This window comes from Salvia miltiorrhiza, chromosome 4 (genome assembly GCF_028751815.1).
Source record: "Salvia miltiorrhiza cultivar Shanhuang (shh) chromosome 4, IMPLAD_Smil_shh, whole genome shotgun sequence".
NCBI classification, from domain to species: Eukaryota; Viridiplantae; Streptophyta; class Magnoliopsida; order Lamiales; family Lamiaceae; genus Salvia; species Salvia miltiorrhiza.
This window is the reverse complement of record NC_080390.1, coordinates 1,646,274-1,664,855: the sequence shown is the minus strand read 5'-3', so window position 1 is coordinate 1,664,855 and position 18,582 is coordinate 1,646,274. Positions and strand designations below refer to the sequence as shown.

At 38.1% G+C, this 18,582-nt stretch overlaps 2 protein-coding genes across 2 annotated transcripts; one reads left to right on the top strand and one right to left on the bottom strand.

Annotated features, from left to right (window-relative positions):
• Window positions 1–135: 135 nt before the first annotated feature.
• Window positions 136–9,779, bottom strand: LOC131022114 (eukaryotic translation initiation factor 4G-like). Its single transcript, XM_057951515.1, has 11 exons — window positions 9,523–9,779; window positions 9,146–9,380; window positions 8,757–8,884; window positions 8,285–8,464; window positions 8,092–8,165; window positions 7,912–7,968; window positions 6,189–6,968; window positions 5,631–5,996; window positions 2,510–5,523; window positions 731–925; window positions 136–647 (listed from the first exon to the last, which is right to left on the bottom strand). The coding sequence occupies exons 2-11, from the start codon at window positions 9,304–9,306 to the stop codon at window positions 317–319; spliced, it is 5,286 nt and encodes a 1,761-aa protein (XP_057807498.1). The 5' UTR covers window positions 9,307–9,380; window positions 9,523–9,779; the 3' UTR covers window positions 136–316.
• Window positions 9,780–13,984: 4,205 nt separating this feature from the next.
• On the top strand, window positions 13,985–15,668 carry LOC131021111 (uncharacterized). The gene is made up of 3 exons (XM_057950201.1): window positions 13,985–14,791; window positions 14,926–14,976; window positions 15,072–15,668. Exons 1-3 carry the CDS (start codon window positions 13,985–13,987, stop codon window positions 15,666–15,668), a joined length of 1,455 nt encoding a protein of 484 aa, XP_057806184.1.
• The last annotated feature ends 2,914 nt before the right edge of the window (window positions 15,669–18,582 follow it).

Genomic DNA, 18,582 nt, shown 5'->3' with positions numbered 1-18,582 from the left:
TTTGAGCAGTTGGAAGATAGAGTAGATTTACTGGACTTATTACACGTAATTCCCTGCTTAACCATATATATATGTTGTGATAAATTATTGTTTCATAAGCATGGTAAAATAAAACAAATGGAGAAGACACAAAAATTGGATGCACAATTGAATCTTCCATAAATTGTAATCGAGTATTCTTGGTGAAACAATATTTAAAGACGTGAAGAGACTTATCCCCACTAGCCCAATTTTAAATATGTAAATTTGCAATGGCGACCTAAGAAAACAAAGAAATGAATTTTCTCTACCAGATACAATGAGCATCCCTATCCCTCTAAATGTACTTGTCTATTCTAAATGCTTTGTTAGAGCCAGCAGGCCTGAAGTCCTCTACCCGTAGATTAGAGCTTGAACGCATCTCGCCTAATACGGACTCACCTTTTTCTGATTTGATCGTGTCAAAGATACTTGCAAGGACATCGCCTGCAGCCCCTGATTCTACAAGCTGCCCTTGCTCTTCTCCACCTTCATATATCAACCGACCGATATCAGAAAGTGGGATTACATTCTCAAGTATGATTTTCCCAAACATTCGACCAAGGAACTCTCCTGCTCTAGGGGCGTCGTTCACTGCATCCTCGAGGACTGCAAGTACGGATTCAAACCTGTCCAAACAGAACTTAATTAGACAAGATTGAACATATATATTGAAGAGATCTCTAGTAATTATAAGCAGGAACCAGCATACCCTTTGATGAGTTGATCTCCACTTATCATCCTATCTTGAGGTTTCGTGAGGTTTATTAGAAGCTTCGTTAATAAATCCCTCTCCATGTCTTTCCTCTCAAAAGAATCAGTAACCCATAGGGAGATCATAGTTGGATAAAAAGTGGGAGCATTCAAATCCTTGATGCACAAAGCAACTTCCTTCTCATCTCTTGCACTGCAAAGACAACACATTTTTAGGTTACTACAGACTCGAGAGTTTCCATATTCTACCTTATAACATAACCAAAGATACTAACCGAAATGAATAGATCCACACCAGATTCATAAATAACACATAAAAAGGACAGAAGGTAAACAGTATATGTTGACAAACACACCCATAGGTGTGTTTTTAGAAGAACTTGACTAATGAGTTTTCACATTCTTGGAAAGGCGAGTGAAATTTTGAGAACTATACAATTAGAAAAATGGAATCCCCAAGGTGAATAGTCATCCATGTTCTATGAATAGCCATTCAACAATACCAAATTGGGCCAGATAGGTATATTAATAGGTCTAAACCTCAATACTTTTTAGTAAAGTGACAAGAGAGTTTAACGTTTAGTATAAACATGCGGTTGCTCACACGATTCCTGATCCCAACACCATAGAGCTAAACATCCATCTGTTTGGTTCAGGAAAGAGTGCAAAATGGATGTATCATGGGACCACTGGTAGCAAGTTCTTGTATGAACAAGAAAATGACAAACATGTACAGTTTCGAGTTACTACAAAAGAGTGCAACAATAAATTCTCAAGGATAAATAATAGTCCTAAGAGTAGATCGTTTCTAAAAGAAATAGTAACAAAACACCATCTCCACCCTAAGTAAGCTCCAGCTTTTCCTATCTGAACAAACCTCCACGCCTACATCAACCAGAAGCTTGCTCTGACCATCTCCACCCTAAGGACAACTGACTCTTGAGTAATAAGCATACCTACTAAAGGTGCCAAGAGGTCTTGGGTAGACACAGACACTGGCCTAATAAACACAAAGCACAAAAACTAAAAAATAGAAAAAACAAACAATCATTTTTGCTATCAGCCCAAAAGCAAGATTACAAGATACTAAACAATTAAGGCTCACAGGCTTCAAAAATACAAATTAACATAGGATCATACTCCCTCTGTCCCAATAAAAGTGGTATGTATTCCATTTTGGGTTGTCCCACTAAATGTGGCTCAAACCACAATTGGCAAAAATTAACCCTTGAGAAAGTGTGAGCCCTACCACTTTTAAGCAATTTACACAAGCTCCTTAATTCCCGCACACAAATTTTTTGAGCCACCTATAATAATGGGATGGAGGGAGTAACTAGGTCTTGTCATTTCAACTAGTCTTGTCAAATTTTGACATTATTCTTTCTATATTTTTCCCGCAACTGGTTCAAAAAATTGCAAATATGTCAAAAGGGAGGTAAGTACTTGACAATGATCCTAATAACCACCTAGAAGCATAAGTTAGTTGTGCAACTTTACTTGATCTTTTCCACAGTATTTGGAGCCTGTGGAACGGGAGTAATAATGTAGGTAGCTATTACTGGCTCAATTCACATCCATACAACACTTCATAGAGAAACATAAAGGAAGAAGGGTGGAATCTAGCCTCTTAATATTAAGGCAGGCGAACAAAAAATAACTCGATTATTTTAGCACTCAATTTGCTTGGGACACCGTCATAGTTCCCTCTTGCCATTGGATTTCTCAAATGCGTTGGGGCAGCATATATATTATAAAATTGAAGGATTCACAATTATACCTGTAGAACTCTTTAATTGCAGCCACTGACTTGTCACGCAACTGCTCTTCTGGCCACACCTTATCTGAAGACACATCATTCGCAATACTAGGTGGGCCACCTCGAGGAGAAGGAGAAGTAGGCGGATATCCATCAGAAGCATGATCATTCCTAACATCTCTATTCCCATACATACTATTTCGCTCCTGAGGATGAGATTGATCAAAAGTAGGGGGCGCAACAAACCTGTCGTGCATATACCTTGGCATAAGATCCTCTCTTTGGCCATAAGCTGCTCTTTCAGGGATAGAACTAAAGCCATTCTGGCCAGGTCCCATCCTCCGTCCATCTCCAAGACTTTGCATCTCAGCCAAGGGAACATTGGCTGCCAATGGCTGCCCTCTGAAAGCCATTCCTCTTGCAAGACCACCTTGGGGCCCAAGAGTAATGGAATCATCACCGAGCAGTCTTTGGGGCAGAGGAACAGATGAATGTCTTTCATCCGTCCTAACATCCTGGGAACCATAACCACGTAGCTGTGGGGGCGCACCACGGAAACCACTAGTATGGGAATTTGGTGAAGGTAACATACTAGGAGACCTAGCGCCAAAATCCATAGGAGGACCCCTTCTAGATGAATTACCCATGCTCGGAGCGCGACCCAGCCTACTAACTTGCGCCCGCTCTTGAGCAGCATCTCTATGTACCTCCTCGATCTTTTTCGGACCTTCAACTTTTCTTCTCTGCTGCCACTTATTCTTCCTTAGATCAATAGCATCTTTAAGCATGAATCTGACCCTCGACGAAAGTTTCATGTTATTGGATAACTGTCCCATGATATCATAATAGGCATCCATATGTTCTTTTGCTTTTGGATGATCAATCATCTCCCCAATTGTACTCATCAATTTGCACAAAGCCTCGATGTTCTCCTCGTCTGGATTCTGATATTGACCCAACAACTTATTTATGCACTCATGCATTATCCTCTCAGTCAACATTCTCTTCTTGTACAGTTCTCCGATGAGTCTAATGTTACCTAGCATACGTCTTCGAGCACGGAGTCTTTGCTCCTCTCTCTCTTCTGCTGTCTGCTTAACTTCACCTTCTTCCTCAGCTTTATTTGCCTCTTCTTCCTCTCTTTCTCCCCTTTCAAATTCCTCCTGGCATTTGTTCAAGAGTATTCTCTTAAAGGTAATTTTTTCATTGTCCACACTTAGATCAGGTAAATCTGCAGCAAGGTGAAAGCAGAAATTGGCATACATCTCACAGAAGGTGGGCTCCATCAAAGCCTTATCAAAAATCTGTGAGATCACACCAGACAGTGTGATAACATTATCAATGTTGACTTGCTTAACTTGTTGAAACAGCTTTTCAAAATTTTGAGGGGTAAGCTTGTTCAAGATTCCCTTCAACTGCCTCTGCTTGGCTTCTTCCTCATCAGAAACCTTACCCACTTCATACTTCCTTTCAGCTTTGTGCATCATCTGCATAGGTGTCTGAGGATAAGGCATCAAACCTTTCTGAAACCCAGCTCCACGCTGCCACCTGTCAGAATCAACATTATTTCTTTGTGGCCCACCCTGGGGACCAATGGACTGCATCGGTCCAGAGAGGATGCCCCCAACATATTGAGGTGTCTGTGCCCGAGGATTCCTTAGAACACCATAATTACCTCCTTGACCAGGTCGCAACCCAACAACATTGTTCATATAACCAACATCAGTCCACATATCTCCTCGTCCTACCATAAGAGGCCCAGGGAATTTATTCCATTTGTCCTCATCTCCCAAGCCACTTCCCCGACGATCTGGTCTAGAACCTCCAGCAGGCCTGTCGACATTACGTCCAGGGCTAGGGTATGATTCACGTGGAACATTGATGCTAGAAACCATCAGAGTATCTGCAATGTCTGACGTAATCTCAAAACCTTCTGGAAGATCAGTGCATAGCTCCACAAATTTGAGGAGAAAATCCCTAGAGTACGTTTTAGCTGTCAATCCATCGCCATCATCATTATCTTGATTTTCATTCCTTGAAGTTCCTAATTGTGGAGAAGAAATTTCAGCAGCATCTTCCCAATCATCTGGCTCAACTTTACTTAAGGTAGATTTCTCGCATGCCGCAGCATTCTCTTGAGATACACCAACAGATGTTTTTTTCTCGATAATACTTGAAGAGTTCTCAGAGGCCTGTACATTGGTTACAGTCTCCTTTTTCTCTTCAGGACCCTTGTATGCCATATAAAGATCAGAACTAGTACCAGCAGCTTCTGCTTTTCTATAAAGCTCTTTTTTCTTCTTCTTACCCTTGGGCGCAACACCTTTTGCTGCATTCGCATCTGAGCCTTTTTCTTTGACACTAGATGGAGATGGAGAAATTAAGACACCAGTACTACTAGCCCTAGTTTCATTTTCAGATCTCACAACACCTTCAGGAGGAGGAGGGTCCAAGATAGGAACAGACTCTTGATCCACAGTAGCACCATTCACAACAGTTTTTGCTCCCATGCCACAAGCAGTTACTGGCACAGAACTCTCAAGTTCTTGTCCACCTGATATGCCAGCATGCCCTGCTAAATTACCTTCCCTCTTAACATCATTGGAACAATAGCTTGATAACTCTTCTAGCTTTTCTTGTGTATGTTCTGATGAGCCACCATTGATGGATGCTACCTCCTGATTAGAGCTTTCCTTAATTTTACCTATGGCATCAGGAGAATCCAAAGTAAGGGACATCATGGGGGTTTCCAAACTACTTTCAGCCAATATTGCTTCTGCTTGCTTGAATCCCCCTATAACCTCAGGCTCTGATATTGTGCTATCTAAAACTTGCATTCCTAAACCTTTAAATGTATTTCCAGTCTTTTCTTCTGTGGCACCCTCACTTGTCATGCTAGGAGCTTCACAAGAAGCAGCTACAGCTGTCAATAATGGATCCTTGGCACTTTCAGATGATATATGTTTTGCTTCCATTGTTGCGACTTCAGGAAGTTGTGAAGGCAAACTTGAAAGAGAAGTAGATAGGCTGAGATCCTGGAAAAAATGTGAACTCACACTCATAACTCAAGATAAATTTGCTTGAAGTGTACAACCAGCCCAACAAATGAAATATGTGTAAAGAATAGAAATCCATGAATTACCTGCTCCTGCTGGCTTCTGCTGCCTGGTCTTTTAGGCTTATCTTTGAAGGAGTCAGGATATAGTGCTCCTGTTCTAGAGCCATCAGAACAGCTGGTTGATACTGATACATGAACATCCATGGCAGCTGAACCAGAAGCCGAATAGGGTACCACCCTCTCCGCTGTGGCAGGACTTGATGAAGTAACCGACACATAAGATGCTCCTAGACTAGCCTTTGACTGTGGACTACAGCTCAAAGAAGAAACTGGATGTTCCGCCTTTAACCTTGAAGGTTTTGAAGCCTCTGCTTTTCCAACAGAAAGAGAACCTGAGGGTGGCAGAGGATCTTTCTCTGCATGCGAGACAATAGGTGATTTCACAGTCACCTGCAGAAAAAGATGCAAAAAATAACAAATCATTTAATTTTGATTGTTGCATGCCTTTCCAATACCATGGAAATGTTAGAATATTAATGATGCACCATCTCATTGAAAAGTTCTATAGATGTGGCCCTTCTCAAGACAAAGACCCAGTTAAACTTAGATTAAATGAAGTCTTAAGAGGGGCGAATAGCGAACCTGGTTATAGAGTCTTGGCGGTTGAGAAGTGGGAGGAACCTGAGTGCTACTAAGAGGAACAGAGCTTGCAGGAGGATAAAAGAGGGGAGCGGCATTGTAAGAACTGGGGTAAAAATTCATCGGTATATTAGGAGGAAATGAAGAAATTGGCTGCGACTGAGATTGCACACTAGGATGTAACCTTGGAGCTGGTGAACTATCAAGCCTCAATTCTTCATGAGTTTCTGGATGGGTAATCTTCACAGTTTTGCGAGAACCACTGTATTTTACAGGTGCTTGCTGAGGAAACTGTGGGGCCAAGCTCATTCCCATGTTACCCAATTGGGGAGACAGCTGAGGACCCATTTGCGGGGAGAAGTTTAATCCCTGTCCCTGATGCATCATTCCTTGAGACTGCATGGGATGGGGCTGGAGACCTTGAACAAACATTGAATGTTGCACTGGTGGATTCCCTAGAGGTAGGGACATTGGAATTGGCATAGGCCCTGACAAGGCTTGAGACTGCATTTGTGGATTCGGACCACCAAATTGAACAGGTATCTGCGGTTGGTGAAATGGCAATTGCATGGACATATTAGGGATAGGATGTAGTGCAGGCTTCTGAGCTTGAATCCCAGGTGGTGCAGTTGAAATTTGGACATCCCTTTTGGGTTTTGACGCTAAATGAGCTTCACCAGAATTAGGTTGGTCAAGGATTCCTGCATCCTTTTTGGGAAAATGCTGCTTGGGGATTGATGGAGTTGGCAAAGCAGGAGCTGCCCTTGAGGACTCATAACGTGCCTGTAGGAAAAGATTTTGTAACCCATCATTGTTCATCGATAACACAAGTATGATAATTAATGGCAGATTATTATCAACTCAAGAATTTATTTAAGTACTAGATATGAGTATGATCTTCAAAAAAAAATCACAAAAACGTGATCAGGATTGACGGATGAAGTTTTTCAATTTTTGTCTTGGAGATACCAGGGGAAATAAAGGAATGACGTGGTTAGTTTCATTTTAAGTTATTCGATGTAAGTACTACTCATAGACTTAAAAAATAGAAAATTAAATCACGATGGCCACGTCAGATTTAATTTGGCCACGTTAATTTTAATTTGAACGAAATTTAAATTTGTGGCAAATTTCAAATTGGACTGAAGTTCATGTCTTTACATTACAAATTTAGTTATTCTGGAAATAATCATAATTTACTGACAATTCATTGATTTACAGCCAATTAATCCTATATATAATGATTAGCATATAGCTCTTAAAAATTATTTGGTGCAAAAAAGTCAAATACTTCAAATTAATAATGCAATTATACTCATGAAATGAATGACGTCTTAATTTTCTTTAAGGGTGTGTTCTGTTTGGTTGTAAATTTATCATGAGAAAATAAGTGATAAAAGAATGTCTCTTTAAATCTCTCATTTATTTTCCCTCATTTTCTATAAAAAAGAATTTCACCCTTTATTCTTCCTCCTTTCCACTCCAAGAAGAGATAATATTATCACACCAAAACCTCCCTCATAACTTAACGTCCCATTTTCATTTCCAGCATGCTACGACACAGATGAAGTATAGAAATCAACAGAATACACAGCATGGATACGCTTTCTAGTACTTCAAGTTTTGTTACAATTCGTGACGAACGTCCAGCATCTCTATTCTTTTACAAGTCCAAAGCTACTACCTCTCTACTAGATAAATATTATGACAGAAGAGAATCTCAAACCTGATCTTTTTTCTGCTCATCCAAATTTGGTGGTGCAGAGCTTGTTCGAGCAGGTATCTACCAACAGAAAAACAAAACAATTTCTATTCTTAACAACTAGAGTTGCAGGACAAGAATAGAGAGTGAAATGGGAAATACAGAAATACTTCATTCATAAAGCTGCATTTGATTGTAAAATACCTGCATTCCATTCATAAAGCCAGGACTTATGGACCCAAACTGCAAGGGAAATGACTTAGATGCATCTCCTGAAGCTATAAAATAACATAATAGTATAAATTGTCAATCTCAAATATAGACCGAAGGACTTTACAAAATTAGAATAATGGACCAGGGGAAAAAAAAGAAACTTAAATGAATACAATGACCATACTTTTTCCAGGTGTCGCTGGGGCCTTGGAGTCAGAGCTAGCATTAGTAACATTAGATGATGCAGCTGCCGAGGAAACATTACTGGAAGGAGATTTAGGAACAGGTCGAGTGGCCTTTAGATTAGAGGCATCCGTTGGCTTGAGATTGGAAGATATTTTGCTACCGGGTGCTTCAGGTACTCCTACAGAAAGACACAAGAAAGCCCAAATTGAGAAAAGAATTCCAGAAAGACAATAAAAGATTTAAACTAGCTTCAGTTTTCTGTCATTTTGAGGAAAATTCACCTTAACAAGATGAGCATGAGCGGGAGGAAATAAAAGTAACCATGCATTATCTTTTCTTTAGAGATAGAGAGAGAGTTCTCACAAAAAACTAGAGCATTCTCAACCCAGCTAACACTCGTGGCTCCGGGGGCTGAAATATTTAAATCAGAAAGATTGCCTTTACCACAACAAAGAATATGTACAACTTACTTTGAGTTGGCTGCTGTTGATGAGCACCATTCTGTACAGCATGAACGGCAGATGAATCGCTAGAATCTACATTCCATGGTCCTGCTCCAGGCTGCGCTACTGGTGCATTGTTGTTATACTTCTTAAAACTGCATCTCAGACAAAGAAAAAATGAAGTCCATTTCATCATCTTATCTGAACATATCATGCAGAGATACTGAAACCCTAGGCCGTAGACAGACGACAAAATACTTCCACTTTGATTCACATCAACATCCAATCAATTTCTTCTCCAAAAAATACAATAACATTCAATACGTTATACATAAATACATGTTCCCAAGCGTCTCTCCAATTTGCAAATACAAGAAACAATACCAAAGTTTCAGTCTTATTCACATATGGCGCACCTGCGGTTAGCAGGATTGGTGGGGGCGGAGGAGGCGCCGCCACCACCCTTAGTGGAAACGCCACCGGAGTACTGACGCTGCTGATTGGAGCTGCCGGATCGGCCGGCTTTCCTGTACTGCGCAGAATCGCTCCTCTCAGCCCTTGATTGATTCTGGTTCATAAATCCTAGTCTTTCGGAGAGAATGAGAAAAATAAAGAAACCGCTTTCCCGGAAATTCAGAGCGCTCCCTTTCCCTATTGAGATCCGCCGATCAAATCAAATGCATCACAACCAATAATTTTCTGAAAACGCATTCAATAGAGGGGAAGGGGGGGAAGAATCCAAACGGCGATTGCGTAATAAATGTAAAGATTCTTGTTGTATTACTGATTATACCTGGAGCGGGTGGAGGGGTATTAGGGTTTCTACTCGGATATAACAATGGCGGGAACCATGACGGAACGACGCCGTAAGAGCAGCGGATGAAGACGAACGGGAAGAAACTAAGGAAGAAAAGAAGTGAGTGATTTTGTGTTTAAAGAGATGAAAAAGGGTATAGTAGAGAGAGAAAGGTGGAGTTTTATAGTAGTGCACATGTAAATTTTGTTTCTATAATATTATTGATTATTATTTAAGATTTGAAACGAGGATTGATTTATAATTTAGATTTGAATAGTTACATACAAAAAAAAAGAAAAATTTACTCCATATCTTATCAACTTTATCAATGTTGAAGAATAGCTTTATTTTCTTGAGGTTTTGTATAATGATTTACTTTCTTTGTTTTTACTTTTTCTTTTGGTTGGTGTAACAAACTGCCTATGTAATGGTCAAGATGTAGGAGTGTTTGTAGGGAGACTGCATCCTTCTTTGCTCATTGCATCAACTATTTTGTAATTTTGTTTTATCGCCTCAAAATATAGTATATGGTCTTATTCAATTACATCACATGTATTATGTATATATCACATTGTATATAGTGACAAACTTATAATTAAGTTATACTCATAAATAATAATATTAGCGGGTGGATTGGTTTCGAGAATATGTACATTACTTTCGAGCATTGGCAACGCCTTACACGATAGCACCGACTCGTGTAAGGTGTTGTTCGTGTAAGGCGTTGCAAGGCAGCCTTACACGAGGGCTACACGATGGATCGTGTATGCCCAATAGCGTTATTTTTTCGGCGCATGTTTTACACGCGCCCTATTTAAAAAATATATATATATTGAAATTCGATTTTTGAAATTTGAAGGCAGCTTTGATTGCCTCAGTTTGCGTGTCTTTTTTGACCATTTGAATTTTTCTTTTTATGTAATTTTTTATTTTAATGAAATTTTAATTATTAATCAAATGTGTTATTTAAATTTGCGCCAATTAAATTTAAGTGAAAATCATAAAAATCAAAACTAAAAAAATCATGTAGGCTATCATGTAATCCCAATACAGCCTCCTTACACAATGTGGTCCCCCCCTCATCAAGTAAGCTATCATGTAGGCTATCATGTAACCCTAATGTGGATGCTCTTCTATATGTATATCACCGGTGGCGGGGCCAGATTTTTTAGTCAGGAGGTCCATTTTTTAAATAAAATTAATAATTAAATAATAAAATAAATAATTATAATGTCATTTAAATTACATAACAAGTCAAAAACATAAAATAAATAGTGTTTTCATATATCACAGTATTTATCTCCTGATCTTCATGTTCTGAAATCTTTGTATAATAACTTTATTAGTAATATTTACAAATACATCATTTTCTATGAAAGGTAATAAGCAATTATTTAAAAGATTGTCTCAATATGATTGTGAAGAACAATTTTGATGATCTTCAAACAATAAGAAATTGAATTAAAGCTCAAAACTTGTAGTTGTATATTATCATCACTTAATGAACATCACTTTCTCTAAATTCCAATCACTATTGATTCCTCTGTGCAATATCAAATAGAAAAGCAAGAAGATCGTATTCAAATAAAATAAGAAACACACTAAAATGGGTAGAGAAAATGAGTATGCTAACACCAAATTACAATCCAAAGGTTAAATTTATATCTATAAACTTGAATTGAAAATAAGAGAAGAAAAATCGTCTTCATTTCAAACAAAAACCAAAACCACTAGAGAAAACACCTAAAATCCCACTTTCACGAATTAGGATTTTGGTTTTTGGTCACCAATAATGTTGAAGAAACGTTCGCAAATCACAAATCTGGAGTTGTTCTTGCAATGAAATTTCATAGTTTGACTTGCTCTCATTCGTTTATGTCTTAAGTGATATTTTTTCCTACAGTTTTGTTACGGGAAACATGTTTTGTTATAGTGTTTCCTTCGTTTTTTGCAATACTATTACACCCACCCATGCGTTGCACGACAGACATTATTTTAAAATGGGTTAAGGTGCAGATAGGCCCCTCGAGTGAAAGCCCTTAGAGCATTTCAGTCCTCTTACTAACTGTGTGTGCAGATTGGCCCTCGAACTCAAAAAAATGGTGCAGATCGCCCCCTCTGACTTAACACCGTTATGGGCCGTTAGTCAGAGGGGGCGATCTGCACCATTTTTTTGGAGTTCAGGGGCTAATCTGCACCTTTTCCCTTTTTGGAGTTCGGGGGCTAATCTGCACACCGTTCATTAAAAAAACTCACATCTCATCTTCTCCGACCAACTTTTTCGGCGTCAATCGCCGTCAGATGAGGAAAATCACGAAATCAAGTTCCCAAGCCCCAAATCGGGAATTCCAAATCGGCGTCATTGCTCCCGAAAACCACATAATCGAAATGGAAACTCGAATTCTCCCTCGAACGTCACCACCCCCAATTGCAGAATCACCCCCAACGAATCGAACTTCGCCTCGCCGTAGGCGGTGATCGTGACCCCAATCGAGATCGAGATCATGTTGGCCATGGTCTCTGATTTGAAGGCGTCCTTCTTCAATAGCACGCCGATAGTGTAGATGGCGACGGGCATCGTCGACCTTTATCACCGGATTTCGCCGGATTTGAGAGAAAGAGGCGACTCTTTATCGAGAAAAGCTAGGCGACTCCTCATCGAGAAAAGTCAGGCGGCGGGTTCACCGGATATTGCGGCGGCGATTTCCGACGGAATGGGAGAATTAGGGCTCGTCCTTGACGCTAAGCGTGTGCAGTCGAGCGAGCTCCGAGGTTTAGGGCCCAAGAGAGAAAGAAAGGGGCGGCGCCCTCCGCCGGCCTCGCCGGAGCTTGAATCAGCGACAACGACGATCAAATTTTGAGCGAGAGAGATGAATTAATTAAAAAGTTAAAAGGTGCAGATTAGCCCCTGAACTCCGAAAAAACGGTGCAGATCGCCCCCTTGACTAACGGCCCATAACGGTGTTAAGTCAGAGGGGCCGATCTGCACCGTTTTTTTGAGTTCGGGGGCCAATTTGCACACATAGTTAGTAAGGGGACTGAAACGCTTTAAGGGCCTCCACTTGAGGGGCCTATCTGCACCTTAACCCTTTTAAAATACTCCCTTCGTTCCACTCCAATAGGCACATTTTCCTTTTTGGATAAAAAAGTTGTACTTAATTGGTATGGACCACACCATATTACAACCAATTTCCTACTAAAAAGTAAGTTTTCTTAATCTCTGTGCCCAAAAGAAGTGAGCCTATTGAAGTGGGACGAAGGGAGTAACATTTTAAGTAAAATAAACATAAACATTGTGTGTAAGTAAATCAAATCAAATTATAATTAAATGGCAAAAATTGCATATAATATTACACATTTTGAAAAACTTTCCTATATACAACATTTGTTGTAGTCGTATCGTCATTAAAAAACAAATTTTAAGTCCTTCTCGACTTCGTACTCTTGATACTGCAACGTACAATTGGTCATGTGTGAAAATTGATTTTGGCAAGAATAAACCAATATGAGAAAGCGATTGACCTTGACTCTTGTTAATCGTCATAACATAAGAGACAATTAGAGGGGATTGTCGGTGTTCAAACTTAAAAGGCAATCTCGGATCAACTGGAGTCAGTTTCGTTATTGGAATTAAAAAAAATTACTTGCATTATCCCCTGTAAGAATTTGCGCTTCTAAAATATGTTGACCAAGTTTTGTTAATCACCAATCGCGTGTTATTGTACAATCCATTAGTATGACTAATGTTTCTCTATAACATAAATGAAGTTCTCACCTTCAAATATAATTCATATGATTTGGTATCCCTGAACATTTGATACTATTCAATAATTGTGAAGTATGAAGCTGCTGCACCAAATCAGTGATTGAATCTGATATATTAGTTGAATATGAGAAAATTATTTTATCAAATTAAACAAGGATCGTGCATGAATAGTACTCCCTCCGTCCCGCTATTCATGTCCCATTACTTTTCGGCACGGAGATTAAGGAGAAGCAAATTAGATGAATTAGGAGTGCGGTCCACATGATTTAGTTTGTGATTAAGGAATAGTTAATTATTTCTATTTAATCATTATTAAAAAAGACTTATTTTTTTATAATTTAATTTTATATAATCTGTAATTTAATTTATTTTATAATCTGTAATTTAATTTTTTTATAATTTAATTTTATATAATCTATAAATTTCGAACAAACATGTTGCATTAAAAAAGCAATTTCAGAACTTAATTTCCTGCATTGAAAAGTGCAAACTGGAAACACAATGAAAAGCACAAAAAAATGGCGCCACAATGAAAAAGTGCAAACTGGAACCAATTTTGCATTGAAATTTTAAACAACATTCAAATTTCCCACCGTTTTAAGAATATTCAGAACTTAAACCCTTTATAAATAGGGCAGAAACCACATTTGCTGCAGAAACAGAAAACTTCATCAAAACAGAAAAAACTTCAACATGGCTAGAAGGAAGGATCTCTCGGCCTTTGAAAGGGCTGCCATAATCCAGTTTCTTCTTGAAGGAAGCCACAATGGAAAACCAGCTAGAGGCAAGATCAATGCTGCAGTTCAAAAGTGGAGTTGTTGTCGACGAACGATTAGTCGTATTTGGGCAGCTGCAAATAAACAAAGAGCAAGTGGTGAGGTAATAAGTTCATTGAGTAAAAAAAAGCTTAGGCCAAGGAGAAAACTGGTTCATCTTGATTTAAATTTGATTGCTAGCTTAGAATTGTCAAAGAGATCTACCATAAGAAGGCTTGCATGTGGGATTAAATGCAGTAAAAGCACAGTGGGTAGGTGGATTAAATTGGGACTGATCCGACCTCATTCTAGTGCAATAAAACCTGATCTTACTGCTCCAAACAAGTTGCTTAGGTTACGGTTTTCCTTAGAAGCTCTAGAATATGATAGGATTCTTAGGAGTTTAACTTTCAAAAGCATGCACAACACAATTCACATTGATGAGAAATGGTTCTACATCACAAAAAGTAATCAGCGGTTCTATTTGACACCTGATGAGATAGACCCCCATAGGACATGCAAGAACAAGAAGTTCATCACCAAGGTGATGTTCATGTGTGCTGTATGTAGGCCAGTGTTTGGGGCTAATGGTGAATGCTTGTTTGATGGAAAAATTGGAATTTTTCCATTCACTGAACTTGTTCCAGCCAAAAGAAACAGTAAGAACAGGGCAGCAGGTACTATGGAGTGGAAACCAATTCAAAGCATCACCAAACAAGTAGTGAAAGATTGCCTAATATACCAGGTATATAGGGTGAATGAGATATGCCCTAAATGTAACAACAGCATGTTCCAAGTTCAACTGATTTCTGTGTATGATTAGTTGTATTGAATGATTCAATATGCTGTGTATGTATGGCATTTTTTAATGTATGGCAGTGGCTACTTAAGATTTATGGCAGTGGGTACTTAAGAATAAATGCAGTGGCAGTGTGTATGTATGTATGGCAGTGTGTATGTATGTATGGCAGTGGCTATTTAAGAATAAATGCTGAGTTTGTTTCTTTGATTTTTTTTTAAATCAGATCATCCCTGCTATTAAAGCAAAGTGGCCAGCAAATGCAAGCAAAACCATATATATACAGCAAGATAATGCTAGGCCTCACATTCAAGACTCAGACCCAGATTTCAGGGCAGTAGCTTCAGCTGATGGCTTTGATATTCACTTGGTGCATCAACCACCAAACTCCCCAGATACAAACATCAATGATCTGGGGTGGTTCAGGGCAATACAAAGCCTCCAAACTGAATCAATGTCTACAAATGTTGATGGTCTAGTGAATGCAGTCATCAAGTCATTCAATGAGTTAAGTCCTAGCACTTTGAATAAGGTGTTTATAAGTTTGCAAAGCTGTATGGTTGAAATCTTGAAGGTTAAGGGGAGGAATAGCTACAAGATCCCTCATCTAGGGAAGGATGCTTTAATTAGACAGGATATGCTTCCCTTGAATTTACAAGTTCCAAGTGAACTTGTTAGGGAGTGTTTATCCTACTTAATTGAGAATGGAGCATTGGCATATGGTGATACACTAATGAATGAGTTGGGAGTGCAAGCAGGATGCACAGATGAGGTTGAGATGATGGTTCATCAACTTCAAATTCAAGGAACAGAAGTTATGTGAAGAAGAAGAAGACATTTTGGTATTTTTTGTAAATGCATAAGCTTTTATTACTGCAATATGATGTAAATGCAGAAGCTTTAATGCAAAGCTGTGAATGTAAAGCTGTGAATTTTTGTAAATGATCAGACCTCATTATAAATGCTGGAAGGATATGCTTGTAAATGCAGAAACTTTTGTAAATGCAGAAACTTTTATAAATGCAGAAGCTTTGGTTTTTTTTTTGTACATGAATGAAAGGATATGCAGAGCTGTACTTAACATGAATGCAGAGGCTATGAATGCTGCACACAAAACCATCAAGACAAAAAAAAAACAGCCAACCAGAACCAAAAACACCACCAGCCAACCACAACCAAAACCAACACCACCATCAGCCAGCCAAACCAGAACCAACAGCACCATAAACATCAACCAACAACTCAAAAAAACCCATTAATGCTAGAACAACGGAAACCAAACCATAAGAACAGGGGAACATGGAAGAATCAGGTTTTTTGCATCTCATAAATTCTTGTTTAAATCATAGCAGAACCATGTACACCGAGACATAAAAAATGAACATCAATCATCATTTCAGACCACCTTTAAACACATACCACAATTTACTAACACTGCAAACCCCACATGCAACCAAACCATAAGCACAACAGATCGCCCAAGAGCCTACACCAAAATAAAGAGTAGGCTAGATCTCACCAGAAAAAAATCAGGCAGCATGGATTTCAGCATCAACAACACGCTGTCGTTCATATCCCTATGTTGCCAGTTTTCCTCACACATAAAAAATAAATTTGGGTAAGAACTAGGGTTTGAATCACAAATCGGTTCTTCACCGGAGGAAGAACTAGGGATAGACGAAGTGAGTGTACCTTCTTGGACTAAAGCCCGGCGACGCCAATCTTTGCATCCATCTTCAATCACCAACAATTGAATCCAATTCTCCAGCTCAGCCATCCATTTGAAATCATACTTGTCTCCGTAGGATTTCGACATTCAATCGGTGGAATCCCTCAGAAAGTGAACAATTTTGTGTTATTCGACGAAAGTCGTAAGAGAGAGAGAGATATAGCTTCAGATCTTTTGTAAATCTACATCATAGGGATCGGGACATTATCGGCGATGGAGAAGGATTAGGAGGTGAGAGATGAATGCAGAGAGGCGGCGGCTTACACCCAAGAAAGGCGGCAAACGGCGAACTAGGGATTTCAAACGGCGGAGTGATGCAAAATGAGAGATGAAGCTTCGCGAGAGAGAGAGAGACAGAATAGATTAGGGTTTCTCAGTGCGGCGGAATCGAGAGCCAAAATTAAAGAGGAAATGAAATGGGCTCCCCAAATCCGAGTCCAATTAGTTAATCATTAGGCATTTTAATTAGCATTAAGTAAGCCCTTATTATTTCCTAAAAAGGAAACGGGACATTATCGGTGGGACAACCCAAAAAGGAATACGAGACATGAATAGCGGGACGGAGGGAGTATTATAATATTTTTTTAAAAAAAATCATAATTTATTTTTTATTCTTAAAAAGGACACTACTAGTTCATATTTTAGAAAAGAAATAGACATTCATGAGTCAAATCTATATATAATATAAAAGATCAGTATAACGGTAACTTTTTACCGCTAAATTTTCTCTCTCCCATTTTCTCTAAATTTAACCAATTTCTCTCACTTCTAACCAACTATCCGTCACTCACTCTTTCTCTCTCTCTCTCTCCCTCTTTTTTCCTTTTTCTTTTTCTTTGCAAGTTTTCAATTTTTGTTTTCTTTTCTTTAATTTATTTTTTACATTTAGAATTTTTGTTTTTCCTAAAATTTATACATTTAAATTAATTAAAAAAATTTAATACACATATCAAATTAAATATCATGACATGAGCTTTAATTTAATTTATAATAGTATATAAAAAAACTTTAAACTAAAAAGAAGATATTCAAATTAATTTTTTTAAAATTAATCTCTTTCTCTCTCTTATTTTATAAATGAAGTTAGTTTTCATCTTTTTTGTTGTTTGCATAAAATATTTTATGAAATCATGAAAATTATGTACATTTTATTATGCAAGACTGCAATTATTTTTATTACTCTTTTTTATTTCAAGTTTTTATTTTATTTTTTCACTATATTCATGTTTTAAACTTGCATGAGTTTTTCATAATTTCTTTTTGCGTTATACTTATAGGTTTTTTTTTATTGTTATTAGTGTAGAGAGATAAGGACCATAGTACATTTAATTATTTTCATATGTTTGTCGTATGTCTGGATTGCTTCAATAGATTATTTCGTATTGGTTATATTGGTGTAGGAGTTTATATTGGTTTATTTTAGAATTCTTTAATCTAATAGAAAAAAAAGATAAATTCATAGATTTGTAATTTATTTTTCCTGTAAAAAAAAAGTAGAATTGAACATACGATTTATATTTATTTAATTTACAATAATTTTTTTGGTAATATACATATATATATATATGTATATATATATAGGGTGGGGTTAATATAAAAACCCCTCTTAAGATGAAAACTAGGAACCTAATCTAAACCATTGATTTTAAAAAAAATAGATGGCTGAGATTAAACTACAGATGCACAATTTAATTACTAATTTAAATGTAATTAAAATTCAAAGGTTAAAAATGTAATACAATAATTAAATCACTCTCACGATCTCTCATTCCCAATTCATTTTCACATTTGAACTTTTATCTAGGGTTTAAACTTGAGGAGTCGCCTATGCACCTAAAATTCGCCGACTTGGAAGAATTGGACGCCGATCGAAGTTTCCCGCTGTAGAATCGAGTTTGGTGAAAAAGCTGACTAGGGAGAATTGGACGCCGATCGAATTTTACGGTGTTAGAATCGAACTGTGCAAGATGAAGGCGATTGAAGGAAAATTGGGCACTGATCTGTGCAC